We start from the raw sequence: 13,827 nt of genomic DNA on the forward strand, positions 1-13,827 counted from the left end.
GTGAGAGAAGTGGTGTATTCTCCTGGTGCCTCCTTCTCGCCCCTGAAACTCAGTCCAACTAATTCAGTGATGGGGCTTCCCAGGGCAGAAGAGTGGAGGTAAGCTCTACCAACCTCAGGGCCTGGCTGAGTGGGGAGTCAAAGCACTCAGCAACAGAGCCTGTCGGGAAAACCTGACTTGCCAAGGGCATGAGAGCCACCGTGGTGACATCTTTCCTCTCCCTGTAGTCACAGAGCAAATAGGGAACGGGTACTGGTTCTCAACAGAGCAGGCTCTCTTTATAGAGCACATGTCTCCGCAGACACTGCTTTTTTGGTCTTAAACTGGATCTTCTCGGATCCTGCCCCCAGTTTTGTTTGTTTTGTTTTGTTTTCATTTTTTTTTTTTGTAAAAAGCATCTAAGAAATGTGATACATTTTATTGTTGCTTATTTGTTATCTGTTTTTATGTACAGCAGGCTGATTTTTTAAGCCTGAAGTAAAATGTATAAAATCATGAATTTTTGTTGTTGTTACAGATCCTTACTCTGTTAAAAGAAATGTGGCAAGGACCTTAAATAATCAACCTGTGTTTGATTACATACTTCATTGTTTAAGGACGACATATAAGTATTTTGCTATTCCACACAAAGTTAAGTCCAGCCTGTCAAAACCTCTGAGCTCAGTTACATGTATTTCAGAACATTCTAAAGAAGTAATCAATCATGATGCAGATGTTCAAAAGAAAGATGATAAATTAAAAAACTCAGTTTTGCCTCAAGATCCTGGTGCTACTACCAGCTCATCTAAAAATACCTGCAAGGCACAGGCATTTACTCGTACTCAGAGAAAGACTGGTGAAAGCTTTGGAAGTCCACCAACTGAAGAGACTGGAAAGGTACCCGTCAGGGTCCACCCACAGAACGCAGGCTGTGTGCAGGTACAAGTCAATGGTGATGATTTTGAGGATCTCAGTGTGCACCATCAAAAAACAGAAAGTAACAGTGAGACAGAGACGATGGTCAGGGAGGACTGGCATGCCACGACTGCCCAAGATGGAACGTTAAGCAGATGTAAGCACAGAGAGCTCGTCAGCTGTGGCAGCACATGCAAGGATGAGACAGACAGCTGTTTGGATCTCAACGGCCTTCAGGATCCTGTGGCTAAAGAGGATGATGGACTCACTACTCTGTCTGGCAAGTCTAATGTTGATGAAGAAAGCATAGAAGGCACTGAAGAACTAGAAGACCCTCTAAACCACTTTGCTCCTTCAGTGCAGGACCAGACATTGGAAACCACCTGCTCTGATGAAGAAGAGGAGGAAGAGGAGGAAGAGGAGGAAGAACCTAGGCTTTCCATTAACCAGCAGGAAGGCAGAGGTGACCTTGTTCAAGAAGATGGGCTAGATAACACCTATACCGGATCTGGGGATGAAGATGCCCTGTCTGAAAACAATTATGTAGTAGAGGAGCCTGCCAAGGAGTGTGAAAAACATGTAGACAGTGCTCTACTCGTAGAATTTAATAAAATAACTCTTAAAGAGGAAATTATATGTGAGGAAAATTCACCTGTGGATCCGTCTAATTTCTTCTATGAATTTAGTAAGCTTATCTTCACCAAAGGCAAGGTAAGAATTGCCCCTAGTAGGCACGGGCTAAGGAGACTAAGCAGGTTTGTTTCAGTGATGATTCTTCCATACTAGAATGATACCTGCATTAGTTGTCATTATCAAGTTATTGTTATATTCCACTACCACTATTTGGTCCACTTCCCTCTTTAAGACCAGTGGAGTTTGTATGGGGAAGAGAATGTTAGTAGTAAAACTGGTTTTTTTCCAATGGATAACGTGATGGTCTCCACCATTTAGATAGTTTAGAATGGCTGAACTACCATATTTCGTTCCTTGGGAAAGTGAAAAGCATACTGTGTATTTCTAAAGAAAAGATTCCGGACCCTTTATTTGGCAACTTCTTTTTTTTTTTTTTAATGCAAAAGGCAAAGAGACATATAGACAGAGAAAGAGCTCCTGTGTACTGAATTTCACATCCTAAATTCCTGCAAGTGGCCAGGGCTGGGCTAGGAGTGAAGTTGGGAACAAGGAATGCGATCAAAGTTTGATACATTTGAGGCGGAACTCCAGTTATTTGAACCATCCCTAGAAACTTCTAGGAGTTAAATGAACAAATTGGACTCGGGAACTGGAGCTAGAAATGAAGGAAGTTCTTTGATATGTAATGCCGTCTTTTTAAAGATTTATTTATTTATGGAAAGTCAGAATTGCAGCGAGTGGGGACAGAGAGGGAGATTGATCAGTGGTCCATCTAGTGGTTCACGTCCCCAGATGGCTGTAATAGCCAGGCCAGAGCCAGATTGAAGCCAGGAGCCCAGAGCCTCATCCAGGTCTCCCCAAATGGGTGACAAGGGACCCAGCCACTTGAACCAGATTGGAGAATTCAAAACTCAAACTGGTCTCCACATGGGATGACAGTAATACAGCTAGTGTCTTAACTTCTTATTTCACAATATTGGCTTATAATGCTGCCTTGAACTGCTAGGCCAAGCACCCACCCCTAACGTTACACTTAAATCATGTTTTGTTGTGCTGTTCTTACAGTCTCCCATGGTAGTATGCAGCTTATGTAAACGGGAGGGTCATCTCAAGAAGGACTGTCCTGAGGACTTCAAAAGAATCCAGCTGGAACCTTTGCCACCGTTGACACCCAAGTTTTTAAATATCTTGGATCAAGTTTGCATCCAGTGTTATAGTAAGTTATTCACATTTCTTTTATTTGTCATACTAAGTGAACATTTCTTTAGCAGTGTTTGGAATTACTGTCCTGCTACCTTCTAGTCCCTGCTGAGATTTTAAGCCTTTTCTTAAGCCTCATTCTTTGTTCTGTCTGCAGTGTTCCATGTCATAGTTTCTTTTTGGATATACGATAAATAAGAAAAGGAGAGAAAGGAGGCTCTTTTAAGAATAAGTACTGAACAGGAACTTGTTTTCTGTTGAGATACTTATCTAAACGCAGTTAATAGTATTCAATGAGCAGGAGTATTCTGGGCTAAGTAAGAAGTAACTCTACTCACCTCTCTTTTGCTTAGAGGTAATTTGTACTTATTAGCAGACTACATAACAGCCCTTAAAAGAATACCAATTTTGGGAAGCATTGATTTAGAGGGTTTTGAAAGTTTTGCAATAAAAAAACTTGTAACCCCAATTCTGACGTTCATTTGACTGCTTGGAATGGAAGAACCTAATGTTTTATTGTCCCTGCATCTTGTGTACCAGAAGATACTTCTTAAACAATAATTTCTCTGAAACATTTTTGGGGATTAATAACTAAGAAAAGACCAAGGCAAACAGGTTCTCCTTAGAGCAGAGATACATGTAAATGTTCTTGTCTTTGAGATTCATGTTCTGGGAGGCTTCCCTGCAGGACCCTTTCTAGAGCCCAGCTCTCTGAAACCCTGGTGCAGCTTCCCTATTCAAATTACTGTCTGGGCCCAGTGGCATGGCCTAGTGGCTTAAGTCCTTGCCTTGAACGCACCAGGATCTCATATGGGCACCGGTTCTATTCCCAGCAGCTCCACTTCCCATCCAGCTCCCTGCTTGTGGCCTGGGAAAGCAGTCGAGGACAGCCCAAAGCTTTGGGACCCTGCACCCACATGGGAGACCTGGTAGAGGTTCCTGGTTCCCAGCTTCAAATCGGCGCAGCACCAGCCATTGCGGTCACTTGGGGAGTGAATCATTGGACGGAAGATCTTTCTGTCTCTCCTCTCTGTATATCTGACTTTGTAATAAAAATAAATAAATCTTTAAAAACATGACAAATTAGTGTCTTTCAAGATCAGATCCTTTGATGAACTCCTTTTTCTAAGTCTTACATTAATGATGCTTTCTGAGAAGATAGATGGAGGGTTTTCTGAGCTGTTAACTTTTATTTTCTAAACAGATTTCTCAGTGTTTTCAGTGTTGACAGTCTTTTTTTTTTTTCAACATGTCTGTTTTGAACAGAGGATTTTTCTCCAACTATTTCAGAAGATCAAACTCGTGAGCATATTCGACAAAACCTAGAAAGTTTCATAAGGCAAGACTTCCCAGGTAAATACTTCCTTTGACTTAAAGAAAGATATCATGGCTTGTCTCTGAATGAGGCCATGTGTTAAACACCTTTGTTTTAAGAATAGTTTTATCCTGGCATGTTGGTGGCAGGAGCCAGTGTCTTAGTTATTTTGTGGTATCCCTAAGACTGCTTTTAGTCCACCAGATCCTTGTTTACCAATAGAAAAAAAAAACATAATAATGGAGATTTGTCCTAATAGATACCACATGTAGATTTCATGTAGTGTTGTGACTACAGTCAAAATTCACCTCTAGAAAGTGCATTTATTTACACTGAAAGTAGTAATCCCATCCCACATTATTAACTAGATGTGTTGAGACAATCTACCCTTACCTTGAAATGTCCCTACAACAATTAAGAATAAAATGACACTTGGTAATCCATCCCATATACAGGTTGTATTTATTCAAAGTAGACTTTGAGGGAGAAAATTTTTATAATAAATGACTGGCTAATTATATCCTTCACATTATGATGAAATTAGGATTGTCATCAACTGGGTGTTTTTCAGTCATGAGAGGGCCATTTTGATTTTTTTAAAGAATTGAATGTATCCAGTCAGGTCATTAGTTATTACTTTTCATATATCCTCAACAGGAACTAAATTGAGCTTGTTTGGTTCCTCCAAAAATGGATTTGGGTTCAAACAGAGTGACCTTGACATCTGTATGACAATCAATGGACATGAAACTGCTGAGGTACGTGGCCATAAAATTTGACTTTTCTGTTACACTATGATTCGACCACACTTGACTAATAATGCAGCTTAGCATTTTATTTTATCAGACATACTGTTTGGAGTGTACCACTTGGTACACCTCTCCAAATGCAGTGAGAAGTATAGAGGTGAATGTAAAGATTGGAAAGGTGTATACTTTGACCCTGTTATTCCATTTGTATTACAAATGAAAGTGGGGATTCTTCACAGCCCAGTCGGCTTCTCCAGTGTCCCAATGGCCTAGTCACTAAGTTGATGTGGATGCACACATCCACAGAAGGTTATCTGACATTTTCTGCTAGGAGGCCATCTGGTACGTGATAAGTGCTAATTTTATAGTCAAGAGAATTTGTATTTCAGATGAATATGATTTGATTAATATACATGTGGTCTTTGGCAAATAAACTGCTAAATATAATATCTGTCCCTCTACCTTGAGGATTGTTGTTTATATCAGCTTAGATCGTGTATGTCAGTAATTAGCAAACTAAACCCCCTGAGCTAAATTTGGCTTGCTGTGTGTTTTTGTAAATAGTCCTCTTGCAGCAGAATTACACTTATTCATTTGTGTATTGCCTTTGCTTTCACTCTATAACTTGATAGTTGAGTGGTTGTAACAGATCTTAAGGCCCATAAAATGGAATCAGCTTGTGAAAACATGAATGTTTATAAAGTCCTGTGTAAATATCTAAAGCCTGAGAAGTGCTGAGTCCTTATTTTTTTAACAACAGTCCAGATGTTGCATATCCCAATGACAAATACTGCAGGTGTTTAACACCGTTTTTGTTTCTTGGTTTCAATTGTTTGCACTTTGAGCATGTATCTGATTTGAGAAAAGATCCAAAAGTGATCTATGAGCCAGATTGAGTGTGCTGTATGAAAGGACCCTCTTACACATCTTTATATGACTTAGAAGCTAGTTTTGAGAACTTATCCAAAAATTAAATTTCAGATATGCATAGTAACATGTATGTAGTATACCCAAAGGGTATATGTAGATTAAGATTGGCTAGAATTTCTTTTTAAGTACTCTTTGTTTTACGGATTTATTTTATTTGTTTGGAAGTCAGAATTAGAGAGAGGCAGAGAAATTATCTGTCTGTTGATCACTCCCCAGGTGGCTTGAGTAGTTGGGATAGGCCAGGACAAAGTCAGGAACCAGCAGCTTTGTCCTTTTCTCTCACAGGGTATAGAAGTTCAAATATTTGGGCCATCTTTTCGCATTTAGCAGGAAGCTGAATTAGAAGCAGAGCAGCCAGGACTTGAACCAACATCCATACAGTATGCCAGCTTCCTAGGTAGCATGGTTTTCCCCACTGAGCCACAGTGTAGGCCCCCTTAAGTACATTGACTAGTCCTATGGGAAAATAATTACCTTAATTACTCTGCTTGGCGATTTGTCAACCATTAATTAAACTATGATGAAGCTCTACCCAAATGAAGATAGGACATGGAAGCCCCCACTTTGCATGTTTTAGCACTTCATACACTTCTGAGTATTCTAATTACATAGAGGGAGGAAAAATAGAAAATCCAGTCCATACTTCAATGACTTTTCTGAAAGCTCTTGGTCCAAAGGTTTCCTGATCTTAGCCTGTATTTGACTTTCAAAAGCAATTTGGGAAATACAGTATTTATTGCTTTTTGCATCTTTAGGGTAGTTGTTCTGAATGCTGTCTCATACTTGACTAAAAGGGAAAATCTAATCAGAATAAGTTGAAATTAATTTTATTATTTCTGAAGGTGAAATGGAACCCTGTGTAGGAGCCTGTCTTCCGGTTCTGACTGCCCTGTGTTGTCTTTGCTGTAGGGGTTGGACTGTGTGAGAACTATTGAAGAACTGGCAAAAGTCCTCAGGAAACATTCAGGTACCGCTGCAACAAACTTTGTCTACACATCTTTGCCTTATGTAGTGTTTTTCAAATGCAGAATTTACTAACATCAGTGAAGCAGTGTAGTGGCTCATTTAAGAATATTTACAAAATCGGTGCTTGTCTGAATATTGCCAAGCATGAAACAGAAGAGTTGGTGACAGTGTGTATGTATTTGTTGCCTCACTTAGTTTTATTTCAAGACAACGCATGTGCCAGATAGAAGAATTTGCAGATGATTTTGCTTAATTGAAGTAATATAAATGAAGATGTGGTAGTTGCTGACAATGATGTGAAGTGTAATAGAGCTTAGATCCTGATTTAGGGTTGTGTTTACAGCATTGTGCTTCACTAAGTGGGATGTGGCCCCAGACAGGTCACTGCTTAGATCTCATCTCATCAAAATTAGAGAAAGCTCCACTGCGTCATTTCTCCAGTGCTCATAGCTGTAAAACACGTAGTCTAAATCCTACACAGAGCCAAAATGCTGTGAGTACATTGTTTTGCTGTGGATGCTGTTAACAGTGAAATTATCAGGAAACTTCTTTGGTAAAAGCTGAGAATGAAGGTGAACAGGAGCTGGTCTCTATTCTCTCAGAACTCAGTGTGCGTGATTGGTCTTTGAAAAGCATTCTTGTAGTCAAGAATAGATTCTATAGGTTCACAGCATAGACACAGACATGAGGGTACACTTTGAGTGTCCCTTTTCTCTATGTCTCCCATTGCTAGGAGTTAAAGGGGATACCACATTTACATTGTAGGGGAAAAGCTGAATTTTCACATTTTCATTTCATTCTCAATGACAGTAATCCTGCATCATTAAGGCTTTTTTGTTTATTTGTTTAGTATGGTCTTTTCAATGTATGTTGATGTAATTTCCTTTTTTCATTGAAGTAGGCAGTTTTTCTTATCTCCAAATACCATAGGAGATTGGTGTTAATGTTTTTAAGGTTGTACAAAGAAACTGAAACATTAAGTCTCTACAGTTGCTAAATTGCTTTTAGTGCAGAAAGACTTTTTTTAGCTCTTTGGTTTTTGTTTTTGTTTTTGTTTTTTTTAAGTTTATTTGAATGGTAGAGTTGCAGGGGCAATCTTCTACCCACTGATTTCACAGCCCAAAATGGTCCCAGTGGCCGGCCCTGGGCCAGACTAAAGCTAGGAGCTTGGAGATGCTTCTTGGTCTCCCATGTGGGTACAGGAGCCCAAATACTTGGACCATTTTCCACTGCTTTCCCAGGTGCATTAGCATAGAGCTAATGAAAAGTGGAGCAGCTAGAACTCAAACCAGCAACCATATGGGATGCCAACCCCAGAGATGGATTGAAATAAATGGCTTCTAACATGAAGTGGCAAAAATTGCCTCTATGTGCCTTGCTTCAGACCCACCAATGGTTATTTTACATTTGATTTAGTATTACTTCTTTTCTTGTTCTCAGCTTATTTTGTACTATTTGAGGTTAACCTGTAGACATCATATTGCTATCCCCTAAATACCTAATGGAATGTACATTACATGAAACAAGAATTTCATTATGGGGCTAAGTTTACAACTTAATATCTTTAAGATTTATCTATTTTATTTGAGTCATACACAGTAAGTTGCTTTTCTATAATATGAGAATAGAATAGATTAAGAGTAATACAGTTGGATGCACTTAAAGATACTCTAAGAAATGTATTATTCGGTAATTTCATCTTGCAAACATCACATGATAAAGACCAGTCATGTGACCTTTTTCATGCAATCAGCAAACATTGGGTGTGGATAGGGAACAGGCTGGCATTCAGGTACACTGAGTTAGTTCCCCGATTGTGACATGACTATTCCACTTCTGATCCAGCTTCCTGTTAATGCACTAGGAAAACTGCAGATAATGGGCCAGGTATTTGTAACTCCATGGTGATTAGTTTTTGAGGACTCAGGTGATTGTTTGAAAGGCTTTTTTTTGTCAATGACCTAACAGAAGAATAGGAAGAGACACATAGTGCAGACCCATGGTTGTGCTGTCTTGTGTTTATCTGGGTGACAGCCTTGAATGCACACATGTTATCCAGTGAGGGCACCTGCTGCTGCTTTTATCCTTTCAGTTAGAATATCAGTGTATTTAACCAAGTATAAACTTTGGCTAAAAAGTCTTCCTGGTTATTTGTTAATAACGAATGCAGTGGAACAAACCCAAGTTAGGCTTTTTCATGTTTTATTGGAACATTAACATCTGGGCCACATCTGTCCCTATCTGCTGTAGGTAATGATACTCTTATTTCTCAACCTAGGTCTAAGAAACATCTTGCCTATTACAACAGCGAAGGTGCCAATTGTGAAATTCTTCCATTTGAGAAGTGGCTTAGAAGTGGATATCAGTTTGTATAACACATTGGTAAGATGATCTTTAGGGAGATTAAGGGGGAATGAATTCCTCTGTTTCTCAGTTTTTCATTCTATTTCTAAAGCTTTTAATTTATTTGTGATTCTAGAATCAGGCATCTTAATTCTTGTTTGTAGAGTTTCTTCTCAGTGCTGGATATGTGCTGACTGCTGCTCTGGGTCTGGGGATACAGAGGGAATGCAATTAGTATTAGTATCCATTGAAAATGAGACCAAGGGGAGGCTCATTGTTTTGCCTGAATCTGTAATATGGAGTAAAGGTTATCTTTGCAGATACCTTTATACATTGAAGTGGGCACAGTATATGTAGTCAGGGGCGCCCAGCTCCTTTTGGTCTTATATCCTGCTTGCTTTAAGGTTTTATGAGCCCCCTCTGGCCCTGTTTAATAGCCTGTATTTTCTAGATGCTTACAGTGAGAATATGTATATGAAGTAGAAGTCATGAGGTCAGTTGTTAAGTCTTCAGTATTATCTAGTAAATGACACTTCTCTTTGGTGAAAAATGTCTTCTGCCTAAAGTGAATCAGAATATTCCAGCTTCAGACCTTTTCATGTAATTAATAGCCTTATAGTGTAATTTCCCTTTTAACAGGCCCTTCATAACACAAGGCTTTTATCTGCTTATTCAGACATTGATCCCAGAGTGAAATATCTGTGCTATACCATGAAAGTGTTTACAAAGGTAAGTGAGTACGATTAGTGTTGGGATTTACCATGAAATTTGATCATGTCTTAAAATCTTATTATAAACATATGTCTAATATTTTTAAGGAACAGCAGCATCTCCTATGTATGCTGTAATTGTTTGGGAAGGCTTAGGCAGCAGCTTCTGTTTTTATTGTTTTGAATTTTACATGGTTGTAGAAGGACATTGTGACCCTGCAAGGTCAGCAAGCACAGGATTACAATTGATAGGATAATATTTGTATGAAAACAACTGAGTGGGTGCCATTTGTATAACTAGAAGGATATCATTTGTCTGAGAACAGTTGAGTGGACAGCATGTGAATGAGAACACTTGATGGGATAAACAAAAAAAGAGTTCCAAACAAAAGTATATAAGCAGTTGATTGGTTTTGTTGTTAAGCTCAGTACCTCCTTCTTTATCATCCTATAAGACTCTCGGTGCATAAAGTCTGATGCCACTAATAAACTTCGGCTTTCCATCATCAGTCAGAGTCCACGCATGTTAAATTGGCTCCATGCACCAAGTCCATTGCTGCAGGATGGCGACAAACATGACCTTGCTTGCACCTAATAGTCTACTAGTTTTCTGAGTTTGTTTCACTGGTTTACCTTAGCCTTTGAAAATTGTACTTTTATAGTACTCCCAAAAAATAAGCACCTTAGTTTTAGCAATAATAGAATAGCTGCAAATTTATCAGGAAGCAGCGATGATGTTTCCTGTTCTTCATTTTCTTCCCCTCTAGATGTGTGACATTGGTGACGCATCTAGAGGCAGCTTATCATCGTACGCCTACACGCTCATGGTGCTGTACTTTCTCCAGCAGCGGAATCCACCAGTCATTCCTGTCCTTCAAGAGGTATAACTGAAAGAAATCCCTCAAAATTGAATTTTAACTGTTTTCCTGTAAGTTTCTGTATTAATATATTGAGTTTGTAATCCATACTGATAGCCTCAAAAATTAATTTCAGATCTACAAAGGTGAAAAGAAACCGGAAATACTTGTGGATGGCTGGAATATATATTTTTTTGATCAAATATATGATCTGGTACGTATCTTAAGAGTAAAGAGTTTCCTGCATCGTTGACTAAAAGTTAGCTGTACTATGCTATAGTATAAATGGCCATGTGGTATAAATATATATTTATTAGCAGCAAACTAGCATTTACAGGTGTTTGCTTGCTTTGAAGTGAAAATAGTTTTATTAAACCAGGTGAGTTTCTAAGGACTATATTTAGTATTTTTGTAGTATTCACTGACTCTAAGTGATTGGGTAACTTATTCTACATGAATGAACTGTCTGCTCTCCGCTTTTTGTACTACAAATTTGCGAGGACTTCCACTGAAATACAGTCACCTAGTACACTGTGCGATTGCCAAGGATCATCGAGTTTGTTTCCAGCTTCCCCCACTAGCACATTCTAATATTTAATATTGCAGACTGAGCTGTCCCTGTCTCTTAAATCATAGAGATTAATATTCTTGCAAGCTACTTTTATATGTGAAAAAATTTGTGTATTTATATTTTTTGTGTGTTTTATTTAATCAGAAGAGTGAATTTGCTCCCTAAAACAACAAATGAATAGTTGGTATTCACTTTACACAGAGCATGATATTTCTTGTTCCCTTCTGTTTCCAGCCTGCCTACTGGCCAGAGTATGGAAAAAATACAGAATCTGTCGGGCAGTTATGGCTGGGACTTCTTCGTTTCTACACAGAAGAATTTGATTTTAAAGAACATGTTATTAGCATCAGGAGGAAAAGTCTGCTTACGACTTTTAAGAAACAGTGGACCTCAAAATATATTGTAATTGAAGGTACAAATAAAATCAAGTATTTAGAATATAGAGTTGAACTGGGAGGGCATCATTCTTCCTCTTGTACAAAGTTGTTCTCGGAGAGCCACCAGCTAGCGTGCAGGATGCCAGCTGTGGCAGTTCCCATTGTTGTCGATATCAGGCCAATTCACCTGTCTCCAACCTCAACACTGATTCTCTCATGAGGGACCTCTCAGGAGAGAGTCTGTGTTCATCAAGACCATCTGTTACTGTTTGTGAATCTGCACAGGAAAATAACTTGTGACATTGGAATTAAGGCAGCGTTAGTATAATAGGACTTTTGTTGGGGGCGGGACCAAGCCAAACATAGGAGCCAAGAATTTCATCTGGGTGGCAAGGGACCAAGTAAACGGGCATCTTGTGTTGCTGTCCTAGACCACATAAGCAAGGGACTGGAACAGAAAATGAGCCGCTGGAACTTCAACATGCATTGTGGGCAACAGCTTAACCCACATTACCATAATGACAGTGCCTCATTTTTTTTTTCTTTAATTTGGTTAATATTTTTTTGAGGCTTATGAAGGAACTAGTTAAATGTCTACATATGATGTATAAATTAAGAATCATGTATATAGAGTAAATTACCTTTAAAGTAGTATTTGGTTAAGAAATTTTTATACCATTATTTTATAGTTTATTTATGCTGAATATACATGTTGGACATCATTCCCACCACTGTGTAAATCATCTAACAAATATCCCATAGTAGATTATATCTATAGCTGTCTTAGAATTAAGATTCTATGGGGGGACTGGCACCTTGGCATAGTAGGCTAAGCATTTGTATGTGTCTCCAGCATCCCATATAGGTACCAGTTTGTTTCCAGCTCCCTGTTTATAGCCTCTAGGGAGGGTGGCTCAAGTCCTTTAGCCCTGCACCCAGTTACTGGAAGAGTTCCTGGATCCTGGCTTAGGATCATCTCAGCTCCAGCTGTCAAGGCCATTTGAGGAGTGGACCAGTGGGGGAGAGAGTCTCTATTTCTCTCTGTCTCTTTTACTCTGTAACTCTGCCTTTCAGATTAAAAAAAAAAAAAAACACAAAAAATCTTTTATAACAGATTATATGGAAGTCTTTATATGAAGCTTTTGCTGGGATGGTATGCTGAGATTGAGTTGGCATGCCATTGGAACCAGATGTCTGTGCTTGTATGTTTTTTTGAAAACTGAAATGAATTATTCTCTGAAGTGATCCTATAAAAATATTTGAAATGCAGAATTGCAAAGAAAGGGAGAGACAAAGAGATCTTCCATCTACTGATTCACTCCCTAAGTGACCATGACGACCCAGGCAGGTCCTGGCTGAAGCCAGGAGCCTTCTACTGGATGGATCTCTTGTGTGGGTTTCAAGGGCCCAAGTCCTTGGACCCATGTCCCCTGCTCTCCTCACATAAGTGAGGAGCTGGATCAGATATGCGATTCTAGAATTGCAAGAGGCATCTTTATCTGCTACGATGCCAACCCCTAACATGATCTTAAAGAGACTTATTGCTTATCAGGAACACTCTGTTAAAATGTTTAAACATATTTGTGATTTATATATAAGCCAAGCTCGCATCATTAGAAAATATTCAACTAGTGTGTCTTCAAATAGTATTTTGTTCAAACTTAGGCAGATGCTTACAATATTAGGTATTTTATACAAATTTAAATAAAAATCACTGTCATGATAAACACTTTTGGAAATATCCCAGTCTCATAGTTGAAAGTGTAGGATATTTAGCTCTATTATAGATTTGAAGGCCACTGAAAAGCCAGCCATTTAATGCTTTTATTCATGATAAGCCAAATATTTGATACTTTGTTCTTATTATATGGGCAGCACTTATTGGATGTAAATCACAATGATATTTTCTATTTAATAATCTTATTCTTAATTTTCTTTACTTAGACCCATTTGATTTGAATCATAATCTTGGAGCTGGTTTATCAAGAAAAAGTAAGTTACTTTGCAGCTTTGACATAGTCTCTTTTCCTTTTATTTCATCTGATCAGCCTCTCAACTATTTTCTTCTTAGTGACAAATTTTATAATGAAAGCATTTATCAATGGTAGAAGAGTGTTTGGCAGTCCAGTTAAAGGAGTTCCTAAGGACTACCCTTCAAAAATGGTGAGTTTATTGGAAATGCCAAAAAATATTAGTAACCTAACGTGTACACTGTACTTCAGTGAAGTTGTTATTACTCCAAAGTCCAGGTCTGGCTAAGATAATTGTAGTTCAGAGTCATT

General features: G+C 38.6%; 1 protein-coding gene across 4 annotated transcripts in view; it reads left to right on the top strand.

The window, feature by feature from the left end:
• Positions 1–13,827, top strand: part of TUT7 (terminal uridylyl transferase 7) — a 55,754-nt gene that overhangs the window by 23,481 nt on the left and 18,446 nt on the right. For all 4 annotated transcript variants that reach the window (XM_041004652.1, XM_041004651.1, XM_041004654.1 and 1 more), the window contains 12 exons: positions 518–1,605; positions 2,593–2,743; positions 3,994–4,080; positions 4,700–4,800; positions 6,631–6,688; positions 8,966–9,069; positions 9,670–9,759; positions 10,508–10,621; positions 10,734–10,811; positions 11,403–11,580; positions 13,490–13,537; positions 13,617–13,708. In XM_041004652.1, the coding sequence (XP_040860586.1) occupies positions 518–1,605; positions 2,593–2,743; positions 3,994–4,080; positions 4,700–4,800; positions 6,631–6,688; positions 8,966–9,069; positions 9,670–9,759; positions 10,508–10,621; positions 10,734–10,811; positions 11,403–11,580; positions 13,490–13,537; positions 13,617–13,708 (2,189 nt within the window). The remainder of the gene's footprint in view (positions 1–517; positions 1,606–2,592; positions 2,744–3,993; positions 4,081–4,699; positions 4,801–6,630; positions 6,689–8,965; positions 9,070–9,669; positions 9,760–10,507; positions 10,622–10,733; positions 10,812–11,402; positions 11,581–13,489; positions 13,538–13,616; positions 13,709–13,827) is intronic.

Source organism: Ochotona curzoniae, unplaced genomic scaffold, assembly GCF_017591425.1.
Source record: "Ochotona curzoniae isolate NIBS_2020 unplaced genomic scaffold, NIBS_Ocur_1.0 scaffold_3208, whole genome shotgun sequence".
Lineage (NCBI taxonomy): Eukaryota > Metazoa > Chordata > Mammalia > Lagomorpha > Ochotonidae > Ochotona > Ochotona curzoniae.